General features: G+C 46.8%; 1 protein-coding gene across 1 annotated transcript; it reads left to right on the forward strand.

Annotated features, from left to right (window-relative positions):
• The first annotated feature begins 9227 nt into the window (after positions 1–9227).
• On the forward strand, positions 9228–14828 carry LOC127101870 (uncharacterized). The gene is made up of 2 exons (XM_051039303.1): positions 9228–13687; positions 14327–14828. The coding sequence occupies exons 1-2, from the start codon at positions 9228–9230 to the stop codon at positions 14826–14828; spliced, it is 4962 nt and encodes a 1653-aa protein (XP_050895260.1).
• The last annotated feature ends 3577 nt before the right edge of the window (positions 14829–18405 follow it).

The raw sequence follows: 18405 nt of genomic DNA on the forward strand, positions 1-18405 counted from the left end.
TTAAGAAGTTAGTTTGACTTCTTGATTTTTCTCATTTTTATTTTTTTATTTTTGATCAAAATCTCTAGTACATCAACCCCATACTTAAACTTTGCTCACTTCCAAGAGCAACCCCAAACTTATTCTTTTGCATATGACCAAAGAACTAAATTTTCTACCTAACTCCAAAGAGAGGGTAGAAATATTTAATCTTTCAAGTCAATTGGCTAATTATGGTGGCTATGTCATCGAAAGAAAGAGCTTAGGCTCAAAGTGGTTAGCAAAAGATATAAATATGATATACGATTTAGTTTGAAAAGGCTCAGAGTTTATCAAAAAACATGTGCCTTGGGGTGTATTTATCAAACTAATAGATTAAATCAGAAATAATGCAAATTCTAGAAAATAGCAATTGTACAGATACTCTCATAAGAAGGAAAAGTAAACAATGGAATATTTCGCTCGAACCTTACTAGTTGAGGTATCTGGAGATTGAGTATAAGATAGTTGGTTGTTCCTTTCTTCCTCAACTCTCAATCCGCAAGGAGCTTTCCTAATGATCACCTTTGTTTTTTATGATGCTTATGGTTCATATGTTCACTGCTAAAATTGCAATTTTGTAAATCTGAAAGAAACAACAACAACAAACTTGTTTATTAAAGAGAACCATGTATATTTATTGGTACAAAGGGGAACCAAGTATTGTAGCTAATACTCTAGATTGACTTGTTGGACTTAAAAGGGGATCACATAAATTAATATAAATGCAGAAAACTCCAAATTAACATGTCATTGGAGCGGAAAAAGTATTGCATGGTGTTGTTGAAGTCTTGGTTCTGTTTGGTCCACTATACCCTCATCTGATTGATGATAATGCTTGAGAGGAATGACTTCACTTTGGACCTATTCCCTGAAACAACAACAACAACAACACTAGAAAGTGCAAAGAGATTAGAAAAAAAAAGATTAGAGAGAGTTTTTAATCTTTTTTTCTTCTTTCAATCCCTTTCTCAAGTCTTTATCATACTGCTCCGAAATGTGACATGCTACAAAACAAAAATAATTAATTAAAATAAACTGAAATTTAAATTTTGTAAATGAAATAAAAACTTATCTAATGGGTTGTCTCTCATTAAGCGCTTCTTTAAGGTCCTAAGCTTGACCTTTCGATTTTTGTGTTAGGGCGGTATATATGACACGAAAAACACATCATCATTCTTCTTCCTTTTGTTTGATAGGGATTCCATCACTTTCAGGAATTTAAGGTTTTTCTTCCATATCCACTTCAGCTTGATAGTATTGAGCAAGACATAAATCTCACCCAATACTTCATCTATTTCTCCTCTTTTATCAGCCTTGTTGTTGGGTGTATGACTATTCTTTTGTTGAAATCTTGTAGTTGGATATCTACGCCTAAACGACTTATTGAACTTGTAGCTTCATCTAAAACTATATAATCTTCATATCGCATTCTTGTTCTTTTCCCACATATAATTTTCACCTCCGCTTATTCTATTCTTGCGTATATCTCTTTATCCGGTGTTGTGCACTTTTCTTCTTCTTTTTCTTTATCAATTCCTTCTTCATCGACCACCTCACATTCCTGTTTGACCTCTCTTTCAATTTATGCATCTCTAGGACTATCTACCATATTTTCATAGAAATCTCCACTAGTTCTCAGTTTTAATGCTAATTGGATGGATATTTGACCAAGTTGCATCTTTAACTTCTCGAAGGATGTTTCCATGTCACTTAGCACGGCTTCTTGATGCCTTTTGATTTTCTCGAAAGTGAGTTGAGTCATCTTTATAAATTGAGTCAAGGTTTCTTCAAGTTTAGATGATGAATCATCTTTCCATGAATAATCAGTGTTGATGTAAGATTCTGGTTCTGAGTAAATGAGCGATTTTGCTACAGGTTCCTTTGTAAAAGCTTCAAATTTTGCAAACGTAGCATAGACGTCTTCTTGCATGACTATCTTGACCTCACATACAAAATAAAAAGAAAAATACCTTAGTAGCACTATACTAGATAAAAAAATTAAACAAAAAATAAACTAAAAAGAGAAAGAATAGGAAAGAAAATTTTAGAAGAAACAAGAATAACTAATTACAAAAAATATATACAATTGAAAACAAAAATAAAATATAACCTAAACAAAACGAAATTAAATGTTGCCTTATTGAAATATCAACGGTCCTCAGCAACAACGCCAAAAACTTGAAGACTTCTCGGCAAGTGTATCAATAGTGTCGCAGTAATAAAAGATCCAGTAAATGAGGGGGTCAGGTTTTTAGATAGAAAACAAATTACGAGTTTGAAACAAAAGTAATTAAGAAGGTTAGGTTATGTATTATAATCCACTTATCATCTCTTGTTGATGTATGATATCTTGTATGAATGGTCAAATCCTTGTAATCTCACGATGAATTAACAAAATTGTTATAGTCAATCCCTCGCGAAATAACTCATTAACCACTACTCAGAGCTTTCTATCTCTAATCCGCCAGCGTAAACAGAGTTTGACGATGTACAAAATGTTAATTCCCTATGTCATTACTCGGGGTATTCTATCACTATTCAACCAGCATAAGTAGAACCTAGAGTAATAGTTAATTGGCCAAAATCAGATTGACAGAGTATCTCAAATAAAAAGCATTAAAATTTTCAAAAAAAATTTGACAAACCCTGCACTCACCACTTGGCCTTTATTTTAATTGAAAACTTATGTTCCAAAAGCTATTTAAAGAAAAATGTGAATTATAAAGTTTCAATTCTTTTTATCTTTTGCTGTGATACACCCGAACATGCTCAAACAACACCAAGTCCATGTTTTGTACCCTCACTTGTAACTTCTCTGCTGATACCATAGGCTATGATGATTTAGGGTACTGGGAACGAACTTTTCTTTTGTTATTTACTTGGACATGTAAGAACATCACGGAGGTTTGCTTTTTGTACCTTAAGATCCCCCTCATCAATTCAATTATGCCATCTAGTCTCAATTACCTCACCAATTCAATTGTCATTTTAATGACACTTAAGGACTAAAATCTTAAAAATATTAAAATGGAAGAATCAAAATGTTATGAATGCAAATAACAGAGTCTATAACACAGTGGAAAAGTGATAAAAATTGTACTAATAATCAGTGCAACAGTACAATTATCCTTGAAGGAAATAGAAAGATGAAATCTAAAGAATAGTACTAGAAAAGCATAAGCTTCAGAGAGAGAAGAGAGCCATATTCTTCCACATTCAATTCCCCCCTTCTAGTAACCAATCATTGGCCTATTTAACATAGTCAGTGGCATATTTTCTGTTAGAGCTCCTTTCTCTCATTCCACGTCTTGCCTCCGGAAAAGCAGGATCATGTGCCAAGTGTCAATCATTCTCATTGGATTCAGTTGTTGTATTGACTATTCTGCCCTCACTCATAACATTACCCCCTCCATAAAAATTAACCTTGTTCTCAAGGTTAAAGTTGGGATAGTTGGTCTTGAACTCTACCCAATTTTCCCATGTAGCATCCTGATGTGGAAAATCAGCCCATTTAACTAAGACTTGTTGCATGTCTTGCCCTTTCATAATGAGCACACGTGAGTCAAGAATAGCTTCAGGAACTAAGAGGGGACCAGTATCATTGGTGAGCAATGGTAGTGGAAAGTATTGAGTAGTGTGGTCACCTTTACACAACTTTAAGTTGACCACATGAAAAACATGATGGATCTTAGCAGAGGGTGGAAGTAAAAGTCGGTATGCCACAGGCCCAACCTTCTCAATGATAGGAAAAGGCCCGAAGTAACGCATGCTTAACTTCTGGTTGCGATGCAAAGCCACTGAATGTTGGCGGTATGGTTGCAGCTTGACCAAAACCATATCTCCCAACTGAAATTCCACAAAGCGTCGTTTCAAATCAGCATTACGCTTCATAACTTGTTGTGCCCTGTGTAAGTTGTTCTTCAACAGTTGAATGGTATTGTCGCGTTCAACTAGCATATCATGGAGAGAAGGAACCACTACAGTAGCGGTGTCATGTTTAATCAATGGAGGAGGTTCTCTACCGTAAACTGCCTTAAATGGAGTCATGCCAATACTAGTTTGAAAGGAAGAATTATACCAAAATTCTGCCCAGTCGATCAATTTGGCCCATTTCTGAGATACCTGCCTAGCAAAACAGCGTAAATACAGTTCGAGACACTTATTGACTGCCTCAGTTTGTCCATCAGACTGAGGGTGATAAGCCGAACTCATAGCCAAAGTGGTTCCACTCAGTTTGAACAAATTTTGCCAAAACGAGCTTGTGAATACTTTATCACGATCGGACACCAAACTCTTAGGAAAGCCATGTAGTTTCACCATATTGTGAAGGAAGGCTTCGGCTACCTTGAAGCTAGTAAAATCAGTCTTGAGGGGAACAAAATGGTTGTACTTAGATAAGCGATCAACCACTACCATGATCACAGTGAAGCCATGCGAAGGAGGAAGGCCGGTTATAAAGTCCATGGATAGGTCCTCCCAAATTTGGGTCGGAATCGGAAGTGGTTGGAGCAGCCCTACAGGTGCAGCAGTGGAGGACTTTGCTTGTTGACACACCAAACAATTTGAAACAAACAAGCGAATATCTTTCAACATAGAGGGCCAAATGAATTGTGACGTAATGCGAGCTTTAGTTCGAGCTATACCAGAATGACCACCCAACATAGAAGAATGAAATTCTTCCAAAATGGCTTGAATTACATGGCCTGTAGGGGGTACCATTACTCTCTGCTTCCAGTACAAAACACCATTGTGCACACTAAATAATGGGTCCACACAAGTACCTAGCTCACATTGTTGTTTAATAGAGGACAAATGCTGGTCAACATCAATTGCAGCTACAATCAAGGGCAACAACGGATTAATAGGTTCTGATATAGCAAAGAATGAACGGGATAAGGCATCTGCTGCAATATTGTCTTTGTCGGGTTTATACTCAATGGAAAAATCAAAGCCCAAAAACTTGTGTAACCACTTTTGTTGCTCTGGTGTCTGGATGGTTTGAGCAGTCAAGGATTTTAAGCTTTTTTGATCTGTGCGTATGATAAACTTGGTACCAAGAATGTAGTGTCGAAACTTGGCCATTGCCTCGGTGACTACATACATTTCTCTTACATAAGCGGACTTGCACTGCATGGTGGGGTTGAGTTTCTTGGAGAAGTATGCTATAGGGTGCTTGTCTTGGCTCAAAACTGCCCCAATGTCGGTGCTGGAAGCATCTGTTTCTAGTATATATGGCTTATGAAAATCTGGTAGAGCTAGCACTGGTGCAGTTGTGATGGCATGTTGTCGCATCCGCGAAAAACAACTGGCGGGCTAAAACAAAAACAAACAAAGCTGCCACTGTGCGTTATTTATCCCAAAATAGGGAAAGGAAACGCTCAGAGAAACCTAGAAAAAGCATGGTCTCGCGACCAAAGAGAAAGGGTAAGGGAGTCGGTTACGCAAGGGGAAGGTATTAGCACCCCTCACGTCCGTCGTACTCGACGGGATCCACGCTCTAAAAGAAAGAATAGGTTGCTAAACAAACACCACACACACACACCGAAAACAACACAGGTGGGGTTAAGAGGAAGAGGGCTCGCTAGGACATCGCATCCTATGCCTACATATCTCGTCTGGAACGAGAATCAGAGCTACTGTAGTTCGGCTCACGCACGCCAAACAACACAAACACCCAAATAGGCAAACATGGAGCCTGAATGCCAATCACTGGGCTTACATCAGCATCCGAACCAAAACAGACACACACTGGAACCCAGATGCCACTTGATGGACTTACACCGGCTTCCAAGCACACGACAAGAACAAACAAACAACAAGTTGCTAAGGAGTCGGGAACTCGAGCCTAGCAACTGTCAAACAAACACACACAAAAAGGAAAAAAAGTGCCCGGAGAGACCTCGCACGGTCTCCTGCCTACGTACCTCATCTGGTATGAGGATCAGGGCGACGTAGTTCCCCCCAAAGGGGGAGAAAGACTAGCCAGACACAGAGGGAAGACACACTACCAGAGAGCTGTACTCGAGCCTAGTGTTATCATGCATCATTGCCCTATGTTATGGTTTCTACCTACTTGCACCACAGCAAGCTAACCCTATCCAGGAAGAAAGCAAGCATGCAAGCATAAACAAAGCAAAGCAAACATTTCAGATAGCACACATTCACAAAGCACACACTATATCCAATCAAGTGGGCCCAAACAAAGGGTTAGACTGCCGAGGCAAGTCACCTGTACAAGGGTAGTGTTAGCTCTTAACCCTGACATTGAGAGTCAGGGTGAAGCCAGATGAAAGGTGAGTGAAGATTAGACTTCACAGCTCTTATCCCTGTCCAGGGAGAGCTTCAGACAAAGGAGTGTGGGTTCAGAAAGGAGGAACCCTTCTACACTCAAGACTCTGACACAACTGTACAAATGTACAAGATCTTGGGTTTATGTCCCAATGCATCTACACAGTGGTGTGAGCAGAGGGACGACTCAACAAGAATAGCGGGGGATAGATTGCATATCCCTTGGGTTCCGCCAATTGCCTTAATCAAGCACTTTACCTGCTTGGGGACAAAGTTAAACAATCACAAACATCGCCTCTTAAGGAGGACTTCAGACAGTTGCCTGGCCAAGTAACAGGCCAGGTCTTCCAGACTACATGGAGAATAGAAATCCTACCTCAATTGGTTTAAAAACCAAGCAACAGCAAGCAAGTTCTCAAGGAACTGTAAGCAACTAAATGTACCTGAAATCAATCAAGTATCATCAGTACTCAGATAAATCAACAGTAAACAGCAAATGTTAATCAGTTAATCTGTACAGTCAAACACAAGTTAATGCACACAAGTGCAAGTCATGAGCTCAAACTCAAGCATCAAACCCTACAACACAAAGTCAATGTTAGTTTACAACATCAAACAAAACTCAATTTACAACTTGCATTGTTCTCCTTAAGCCTTTTGCATTTCAAACCTGAAACACAATTCCAAAGGTGAGAAACAAGACCACTAGGCCAAGCCTAGGGTCCAAAAGAGATAAAAAAATCCAAAACAGCAAGTGAAAATTATCCAAAATCACAATCAACCAAATTAAAAGCAAATGCAATTGGTCCCATGCTCATATCAATCACCATTATCATTTCATGACCTAAAAGGTACAAACTAGGCAATGTGCAACCTCAAAAGACCAAACAGAACTATCTCAACCAAAAGTATACCAAAACATTTCAATTAATTCCACAAAAATTCACACCTAAACAGGACACATTCAATGAATAGCATGTCAATTTTTAGCTCAATTGGACAAAAGAAAGTAGGTCAATGAAAATCAAGAAGTTCAGACAAGTTTAAACAAGCCAACACAAGGTATCCAAACAATCATCAACTTCCAAAAATCATAAAACAGTGAAACAACAAGATAAATGAATGGGATCAAAACCACAATGACCTATAATGTGTCTACAATCCACATGTCAAATTCCACATCCATCCAATACACCATGAGAATTTCACAAGCAAAATACAATCATGTGTCACAAAATGTCACAACATGATCCAACAGAAAAGAAAATTCCAATCAATTAGGAAATGCCATCAAAAATTCCAGAAAAATCACATGTGATCTCAACATTCATATGTTCATTCATGCAAAATTTCAGCCCAAATCAACATCCCTAAGCATTTTAAATAAAATCATGAAGTTGACCTAGCTTGGTGTGACACAAATTGTCACACCTCTAATCAAAAATTCATAACTCATCAACCATGTATCCAAAAATTACAAACCATACATGAAAATCACCATCAATGAGTCCAAAACAAGCACAAAAATTTTCATTCATTTCTTTGAGAGTATCATCATTTTATGAAGGATATGGCATGGTATGTGCAAATGTGACAACATCAAACAATCCCTAAGCCAATTAATTTTCTACACATGCAAAACATTTACAAAAATCATGATTAAATTCTACACATCACAAGGAATACCATGGAAAAAATCTCACAAATTTTGGATAAAAAATGAACTCTCTATGAATTTTTGAAGTTGTGGCATGAAAATGAAATAAAGAATGAAAAATAAAATGAAATAATATTGATAATTATTGGACCAGTGGCACAAGCGTAATTACGCTTCAGTAACTACAAAACGGCGCCGTCTCATTTATTCAGTGGCGCGCTCCTATTGGCTGAGCTTGGCGCCAAACACAATTCAAACTTAGGCAAGGCATTACATGGATCAAACACACATTCGAGTTCGTTCTTCACCAAGAACACTCAGAAAAATTCCAGAAATGATGAACATTGAAACTCAACCAAAATCAACAAGCTTATAATCATCGTGACCGTCTCATCATGCACATCACGAATATGTATTCCATTTAACCTAACTCTAAGCATGGCAACGGGATCGATCCAAAAAAGAAACGCATATCAAACTTCAAATTCAGATTACTCTCTCAATACTTAACCAATTCGAAAACTACAAGCATCATGCTTTTCTACAATGAATGATCTACAAAAGCCATGTAATAATTGAAGTGTTCTGGACTGGGCCACGACACTTAGCACGGCACGGCCCAATGCTCGCCAAGCCCACGTCCAAACGACCGTATCCAAGCGACCACGAGGACACGTCAGGCGAACGACCGTCCGCCCGGAGAATGTCTCCCCGGCCCCTTAAATACGTGTCGGACAACGAGCGGGTCCTCCTCATATGATCTCCATCCACTCATCGTCAACCCACGCCGCGGGCACCTAAGTTGTGTCGGGCAGAGCCATAACGGCATCCCACTCACCACGTCACCCAACTCCCCTATATTGTCTCCTTAGGGATAGGGGCAGTTGGACCAGGGGGCAGACCTTGGTCTAGGTCTTAACGCTTCTTACGCGTCCCCTGGCAGCTCCTCCTTGGGCCTAGCTAATCCAGCCCATTAGGAGCCTTGGCCCAGCGCTGGGGGCTCAATATAAATACCCCTTTCATGGCAAAGGGGCAGGTATTCTAACTCACACTCTGATAATCTCATTCTGTACCTTTTCTGACTTAAGCGTTGGAGCACCTTGCAGGTACACCCCCCTCTCATTTCATTCTCCGGCCCATTCACCAAGACCTTGGAAGGCCCTCCTGATCAGGTGAGATCAGTGGCGCCGTCTGTGGGAAAGAGCTATCCCCATCTTCATCAAACGAGGATCAAAAGCTCATTTGTTTCTGTCCTTCCAACATGGCCGGAGAACAACATAGCGATCACAGCCGTCCCCTCGTCAACTACAATATGGACGACGGCCCGCCATCCCATGAAGCGGACGTTCGGGACGGTCGTCCATCCACCCCGTCTCCAGAGCCCCAAAACAACGGAGATGCCTCTCACGCCCACAATTTAGGGGCAGAGACATTTCATCCCATTCCCGTTCCCGTTGAAGGAGACGCCGTAATGATTGCCATGGTGAATGCCCTCAATCAGGCCGGTTCTATGCTCCACCGGCAGCACGAACGAATCATGGCCCTCGAAGCCGAACGACAAGAGGCCCGGCCCCAGCCGGTGAGTAGGATACAACAACGTTCGGAGCCAACGAAGAAGCGAGGACGTCGCTCTCCCGAACCCCACGCCAGCAGGGCACGCGCCCGTCGTGACGGTGGTCGAGAGAGAACATCACCAAGGCGCGGGCACAGCCCCGACAACAACGAACTGTCTCCCTTAAGGAGCGACGAGGAAGATTTGCATTGCCCCCTATCTCGGGCAATAATGGAAGCCCCGCTCCCCAAAGGCATGGAGAAACCGCCAAACCTAGCTGTGTACGACGGGACTACAGATCCCGACGATCACGTCGACAACGTCAACGCGATGCTCGACTACCGCAATGATATAACCGGGCACCTCAAATGCCGACTGTTCTCAACGACCCTCAGGAAAGGGGCCATGGCCTGGTACAAAAGCTTGGCCCCTGAGTCCATTACGTCATGGAGAGTCATGAGGTCCATGTTCACCCGGCACTTTACAGCTTCCCGTCGTCACCCCAAGACTGAGGCGACCCTTGAAGCCATAGTGCAGAAGAAGAATGAAACACTGCGCTCATACATCGAGCGATTCAACCAGGAAGCTGTCGAGGTAGATACCACCGAGCACATGAAGAAGTATCTCCTCGAGAGAGGTCTCTTACCCGGCAGTGAACTTAGCAGAGCCGTAGGGATCGAGCCTCCCCGCACCTTAAACGAGCTCCTGCATAAAGCCCAGGCCTACATCAGATACGAGGAAAAGCAGGTGGCACACAATGCCCGCAGCGGACGTAACGCTGGGGAGACCGAGCACTCAAAACGCGAGGACACGAGCATTTCCCGTCGCAACGGAGACAAACGAAGAGAAGAAAGACCTCGCGAGCTACGGGAAGGAAGAGGCCCCGCGGGCAGATATAGCGAGTACACCTTACTGACAGCTCCTCGAGAGCGTATCCTCGCAGAATGTATCAACTCTGAATTTAAGCAGGGCAGGGTCAGGTTCCCAAAACCGTCTGCACCGAAGCCCCACACCGACAAATCAAAGTACTGCCGGTTCCACAGAAGTCACGGGCACGTGACCGAAGACTGCGTCCACCTGAAAGATGCGATTGAAATTTTAATCCAAGAAGGGCACCTGAAGCAGTACACGAGGAAGAACGAAGCTCCCAGACACGACGAGCCAGAGAAGAAGAGACCCCGGGAAAACACACCCCCTGACAACTCTCCCTATCAAATGGCCCTCTGCGTGTCACGACCGGAAGATTTCTTCCTCCCCGAACCATTGCCCGAGGGCAAGATCACTGCACTCAGCCCCTGGGAAGACTTCCCTACCACACTGGTGATATCAGGAGGAGGAACTAACGGGGAATCCGCGGCCCTCTCCGTCAAACGTAAGTTCGACGAACTCCTACTGACTGCCCCCGAGCAGAAAGCGACATTGACAAAATACCGGGGAAAATCCAACCCAATATCCTTCTTCCTGGAGGAACTCCCGGGCGGATCCCCGAACTCGGCCATCCCACTATTGATAAGAGCAAAGATGGCCCGATTCGACGTACGACGCATCCTGGTCGACGAAGGCAGCTCAGTGGATATCATGTACGTCCACCTCTTCAAGACTCTGAAGCTAGACAAGACCAACTTAGCCCCCTACGTCGGATCAGATCTCCAAGGATTCAACGGAGCAACAACCAGACCGTGGGGATATGTTGAGCTCCTCGTCACCTTCGGCGAACAAGAAACGGCCAGGGAAGTCAAAATCCAATTCCTGGTCGTAGACTGCCCGTCTCTCTACAATTGCATCTTTGGACGCCCGACACTGGCCGAACTCACTGCGGTCCCATCCACCGTCCACCTGAAGATGAAATACTACACCAAATTGGGACGTGTGGTCACCATCCATGGTGACATCGAAGCAGCCCGACGATGCTACGACGCCGCAGTAAAAGGACAGGCCGTGGTCAGCACGAAGAGCAACTGCAACAACAAAAAACTCAAGACCGAGGATCTTGCCCGAGGAGTCAACGCCATCGACCTCGACTGTCGCATCGGGCTGGACGAGACCGAAGAGGGGAGGTTCCCCAAGGAACGCTCTCTCAAACACCCGGTCCGACCAATCCCCGACGGGGAGTTCGAACTCATTCCTCTTGGGGACGATCCGGAAAGGACGGTGAAGATAGGTAAGGGACTACCCGAGGAAACAAGAGAAGAGCTAGTAGCATGCCTCAAAGAGAACTCCGACCTCTTCGCGTGGAATGCCGCAGAAATGCCCGGGCTGGACCCCGAGATCGCGTGTCATAAGCTAGCTGTAGACCGGGCAGCCAAGCCCATAGCACAGCGTAGACGCAAGCAATCGCCCGAAAAGGCAGAGGCTGCCGAGCGAGCTGTAAAAGACCTCTTAGAGGCAAATTTTATTTCTGAAGCCCAGTACACAACCTGGCTCTCTAATGTAGTCCTCGTTAAGAAAAATAATGGAAAATGGCGTATGTGTGTTGATTATACTGATCTTAATAGGGCTTGCCCGAAAGACGCTTTCCCCCTCCCTAATATAGACTCGCTCGTTGACAACTCTGCAGGTTTTAAACTCTTGTCCTTCATGGACGCATATAGTGGATACAACCAGATCCCTATGTCGCCCGCAGACAAGAAACACACAGCGTTCATGACCCCAACGGGCAATTACTATTACAACGTGATGCCGTTCGGGCTCAAGAACGCTGGCGCTACATACCAACGCATGATGAACAAAGTCTTCAAAGACGAAATAGGGGACATGCTCGAAGTATACATGGACGACATGATCGTCAAATCACACGAGGAGATAACCCATGCTCGACACCTTACGAAGGTATTCGAGCAGGCGAGACGGTGTAAAATGAGGTTCAACCCCGAGAAATGCACGTTCGGAGTCCGGGCAGGCAAGTTCCTCGGTTTCTATCTCACCGAAAGAGGGATCGAGGCCAACCCCGACAAATGCCGGGCATTCTCGGAGTTTCCGACCCCGAAAACCAAAAAATCGATCCAGTCACTCAATGGAGTGCTCGCCTCACTCTCCCGTTTCATCGCCAAGTCCGCCCAGCACGCATTGCCATTCTTCAGACTCCTTCGCAAAGAGGCTACCTTCGACTGGACCGATGAATGCGAGCAAGCGCTACTCCATCTAAAGAAGGTTCTGTCCCAACCCCCGGTCTTATCACGGCCATCAGAAAAGGAAACCCTATACTTATACCTATCCGTGGCGACCGAGGCCGTCAGCGCCGTCCTAATAAGAGAAACCGACGAAGGACAAAAGCCCATCTATTTTACGAGTAAAGCACTCCAAGGTCCCGAGCTCCGATATCAGCAAATCGAAAAGGTCGCCCTGGCCCTCATCAACACAGCGAGGAGACTACGATATTACTTCCTCGCACACACGATAAAGGTGAGGACCGACCAGCCAATCAAACAGCTGCTCGGGCGCCCGGATATGGCCGGGAGGATGCTCAAGTGGTCACTAGAACTCTCCGAATTCGACATACAATACGAAGGTAGGAAAGCCTTGAAAGCTCAGGCGCTGGCCGACTTCGTCGCGGAGATGACCCACTGCCCGACTCCAGCAGAAAGCGCCCACAAATGGACGATCTTCGTCGATGGCGCCTCTAGCACATCAGGCAGCGGGGCCGGGATCATCCTCGAAAATGAAGAAGGGATCCTGATAGAGGTATCGTTAGCGCTTGCGTTCCCAACATCAAACAACCAAGCGGAATACGAAGCCTTCCTCGCAGGCCTGAGGTTAGCCGAGGACCTGGGAGCAAAAGAGGTAAAAATATCCACCGACTCCCAGCTCGTGGCCTCACAAGTGCGAGGAGAATACCAAACCAAGAACGACAACCTCCTCGGGTACTTGTCCCTCGTCAAAGAAAAACTTGATAAATTTGAAAAATGGGAAGTTCAACACATACCCCGCGAGCACAACACACGGGCAGACGTTCTCTCGAAACTAGCCAGCACGAGGAAAAAGGGTGGGAATAAATCAGTAATCCAAGAAATTCTCCCGCGGCCCAGCATCGACAAACTACCGCCTCCACTCGAGGTCAACGCTATTGGAGATGCCCACTGTTGGATGACACCCATCTACAATTACCTCACACGAGACGAACTCCCGGCTGACCCGAAAGAGGCGACCACTGTCAAACGACGCGCATGCTCGTACGTACTCCTCGAAGGCAAACTCTACCGGAGAGGATTCTCCATCCCACTACTCAAATGCGTCGAGGAAGAGAAAGTCCCCGACATCCTTGGAGAGATACACCGGGGAATTAACGCTCAACACCTCGGCGGACGATCGCTCGCACGAAAAGCCCTTCGAGCAGGTTACTACTGGCCGACCATGCAAAACGATTCGAAAGAGCACGTCAAAAGATGTGACAAATACCAACGACATGCCGACATGCACCTCGCACCCCCGAACGACCTCAAATCATTGTCTTCCCCATGGCCCTTCGCGTGGTGGGGCATGGACATCCTCGGACCCTTCGTCACCGGATCATATCAGAATAAATACCTCATCGTCGGGGTGGATTACTTCACCAAATGGATCGAGGCGGAGGCACTGGCTAAAATAACCGCGCAGAACATTCTCCGGTTCTTCAAACGCAACATCCTCGCTCGGTTCGGTATACCCCAGGCACTTGTCACAGACAACGGGACACAATTCACGGACGGAGGATTCCAGGACTTCATCGCCAGCCTGGGCACCACACAGCATTTCACGTCTGTCGAGCATCCGCAGACGAACGGGCAGGCAGAGGCGGCCAACAGGGTAATCTTACGTGGCCTCAAACGCAGACTCGGCGAGGCAAAGAGGGCATGGGTCGAGGAGCTACATAGCGTCCTATGGGCCTACCGCACGACACCACATTCTACCACCGGGGAAACCCCGTTCCGACTAACTTACGGCACCGAGGCAGTCATCCCGGTGGAGATACGGACGCCAACGAGGAGGACAGAGGAGCCCCTAGACGAGGAAATGAACGATGAAACCCTTAGAGCCGAGCTCGACCTAGTCGAGGAGATACGTTCCGAAGCAGCTCTCCGGGAAACAACCCTCAAACAAAAGATAGCACTACGCCATGACGCGAAAGTCATAAAAAGAGAGTTCCAGGTCGGCACCCTGGTCCTCAGAAGAAACCAGAAAAACCCGAGAGAGGGCAAACTGGCGGCCAACTGGGAAGGCCCTTACCGCGTTCGCGACAAAACGAGCAACGGGGCCTATTACCTAGAAAACCTACAAGGAGAACAACTCGCTCGACCATGGAACGCAGAAAAACTTAGACAATATTACAGCTAAATACACCACGGGGAGACGTGGCAGGTACGACCACGCTCTTCGTCCCCAAAACCCCAGGGAGGAACCACGAGACCCGGGAACGATCCGGGGTCACATAACAAACACAACCCTCCCCGACGGTTGGGATCTTGACCAAGGCTCAACGTCGAAGTACCAAGACTGGCAGGGCACCCAGCTCGCGATGGGAGGACCCAAGCCTCGGGACCAGGGTTCGAACAACGGACCCGGGCTTCGATACCCACGGGCACAAAGCCCGACACTTCGTCGGTTCCCTAAACCGAGGAGATTAACAAAGTCGAGTAGAGTACGAATTCATACAAACAAGTATCAAACACAAACGAGCACAATGAATGATAACGAAAATATTCATACATTAGAAACGATAAAAGCGGCCGAAGCCAAGTACGCCCGAAGGCCATATTACAACGCCCGAAGGCCAAAATACATAAGGCACGCAGGCCATGATAACTAAAACATATAAACTAAGACTCCGCTCTGAGCACCTCTTCATCCTCTTCTTCTTCTTCTCCCCCCAGCTCCTCCTCCGCTTCAAACGGGCAGATAATCTCACCATCCCGGACGCAGCAGTTATAGGCCGACCCTTCTGTCACCAACTCAGGGTTCAGAAGCCCGAGCTGCTCGACAGCATTGTCGAAACCCTCTTTGAAGCAGGCCACGAGATCTTGGTTGAGAGTCCGAATATGCCCTAGCAGCTCACCGCGCGAACCAAGGGCGCGTTCCTCCTCGGTCTCATCCGCCAGAGGACGGACCTTTCCCTCGAGAGACTCAACCTGAGCCCGTAGGTAGGCGTTGTCCTCGGTCAGCTTCTGATGATCGACCACCTGCTCTTCCAGGCTCGCCTTAGCAGCCTTCAACTGGTCCCTCTCCTTTTCCACCTCCTCCAGCTTCTGGCTCAGCCCTTCCTGCAGCTGATGCTCTTCTTTGTAGTCCGACAGATCTTGAGATAGTCTTTCGTTCTCTGTCCGAACCTGCAAAAGGGCTTCCTCCAGCGAGGCGGTGGAAACCGAAGTGTCGGTCAAAACCATGGCCGTCTCCATCACCCGGATGACGGCAGCAATATCCCTGGCCAGATCTTTCCTCCGGGCAGCAACATCCTGGTCCAGAATAGCCTTGGCCTCAGGCGCAGGCACAGCAATCGACTCCTCGGCCTTGAAGAACGACCGTTCCACATAGCAGGGAGGCAGAAGATAGCTGCCCGGTCCATGCGAACTTCCTGGAGACGACCTGGTAAGGGCCCCAGCCGGACGCTTCCGTTTATGGAGGGGAGAAGCCGCTGGCGACGGACTGCTATCAGGAATGTTGATCGGGTTAGACCGAGGAGGAGAGGAAGGAATCACGCTCGCCGCCTGCGAGGGACCGACCCCGGCATCGCCAGCAGTCTCCGAGACACGGGCCGCAGTTTTCTTCTTCTTCTTGGGCACCCGGTCAGGAGCGCCGACCTGATTCGCTAGCTTCAGCACCCGATCACGAGCATTGGGCATGGCACCTGCAAATAAATTACACACAAACATTAGCGACCGGAGTCATAAACAGAAATAAAAAGCTAAACAAAGTCTGCCTACTCAATAACGCCAGAGCTTCCTCCTCGGTATCACACTCGAGCAGAGCCTTCGTATTGATATAACGCGTCTCGGTGATTAGCTCCCCGGCCTCATCCAGGTAGGGCACGCCCTGTCGATTCGCCCAGAACGCCAAGCTGAAGCTCTGCACGTAATCGACCAGCTTCTTGTACGCGAGCCTATCCTCCTCGCCGAGCATCGCGTACTTGACCCGGTAATGCGCCGTGGAGAGATCGAAATGATCACGCTGCCACCTCAGCGGTATCTTCGACATCAGCGTCTCCTCCCCGTTGGGTTCCCGTTGATAGTAGTATAGAGAGTGAAGGGCAGCCCGGGTAATCGGCATCACCACGTACCACCGGCTTTTGAAATGGCGAACAGAGTCCTCGTACGTCTTGAACAGACGCACGGGCTGCTTGAAAGAAACCCAACTGTGGCGACCATGGGAACCGGACCTCTGGAGATGGAAAACGTGGAAGAAGAGAGCCCGGGTGCAACCAATGCCGAGGAACTGGCAAACTAACTCGAATGCCCGCATAAATGCGAGGGCATTAGGATGTAGTTGGGACGGCGCCAGCCGGAGCCACTTGAAGATCGACATCTGGAAGGAGTTGAAGGGCAGTCTAATCCCCGCCTCGCGAAAAGCAAATTCATACATGGTGAACTGCTTCCCCGGGAAATGGTGACAAATGCGGTCTTCTTCCTTGGGGGCGCAGCAATACCAGTTTGGTGGATCCTCCCGGCTTATGGTCTCGACCATAGCGTGAGCAGTGATGGCCTCGTCACAGAAGTCGGATTCCTCCTCCAAGGGCTCGTCCGCAACCCAGGAGAAGTCGACCTGCCCGGAAGAGGAGGCGTGTTCGGTACCATCTCGGACACTCCCATCCCCGACAGGGAGACGAGCGATTGTCGCGTCTTCGGTGGAGGACCCAGAATCTTCCTTCCTCGGTCGTAAGCGCCCGGTAGCACCTGAAACGCAGACAGAAAGAGTGAATTCGACGTCATATCAAATCCACCCTTCCACCGCAGGTCAAGTGAAAGGGCGTAGCGGCGACGGACACTAACCGCGCTCAACTCGGTGGCGCGCGCATTCTATGGAGACCGGGCACAAACTTCATACAGCCTATGCAAGTATTGCCCGGCATATGAAGTTTGTGCCCGGTACAGTAGGATCCCAACCCTATTTTCTACCATCTAATATACACCTACAGTCCACTACACTGTTCCCAAGTTAAACCTAACCACATTTCTACAACATTATCATGCGTTTGACAGAAAACAACAAGGAAAAAGAATGGGTCACAGTGGAAAATCATACCTGACATAGTTAAGTTGAAAAGGTACGGTGGTGTCCGAACAGAAGACGGTGGTTCAGATAGGAAGACGGGCGGAGACGGCGGTCCAGACGGTCGAGCAAGCAAACGAGAGAGAAGGTGGAGATCTCCGGTGAACGTATGAGCGAGAAAAGGGTAGAAATGAAGTTACTCAACCCCTTTTTATAGGGCTTGGCACGTGGACCAACACGCTAGGTCATCATTGCCTAGCCTGCCTACGCCGTCTTCGCGCGCGAAACGAAGCGACGCCACTAATCGTGAGACACGTCTATCAAAGACAAGAAGCTGAAACGACCCGAGCACCTGTCCGTCTCCTCGACTCACCAAGACGCCTCCTCCCCGCGCCATACCCGCGTTTACTACAAGGAAGGTGCAGATCAACCGATCACCTCCATCCCCGACATTCCCGGAGAAATGTCAGTCATGAATAGGCCTGTTACGACCTCACCTGTCTAACGATCAAGCTTCCCCATCGTCTCGGGGAACCCTTAGTTGAAACATAAGTCATCTCTCTGGCTCAGAGACTCGACTTGGGGGGCTCCTGTTCTGGACTGGGCCACGACACTTAGCACGGCACGGCCCAATGCTCGCCAAGCCCACGTCCAAACGACCGTATCCAAGCGACCACGAGGACACGTCAGGCGAACGACCGTCCGCCCGGAG

Source organism: Lathyrus oleraceus, chromosome 7 (genome assembly GCF_024323335.1).
Source record: "Lathyrus oleraceus cultivar Zhongwan6 chromosome 7, CAAS_Psat_ZW6_1.0, whole genome shotgun sequence".
Classification (NCBI taxonomy): Eukaryota; Viridiplantae; Streptophyta; class Magnoliopsida; order Fabales; family Fabaceae; genus Lathyrus; species Lathyrus oleraceus.

What these genes read in the sequence shown, in the direction of transcription:
- LOC127101870 (XM_051039303.1), top strand. Translation starts at nt 9,228, where the DNA reads ATGGCCGGAGAACAACATAGCGATCACAGCCGTCCCCTCGTCAACTAC. An exon ending in GTCAAACGACGCGCATGCTC is followed by an intron (nt 13,688 to 14,326) that starts GTACGTACTCCT and finishes CCTCAAACGCAG; the next exon opens with ACTCGGCGAGGCAAAGAGGG.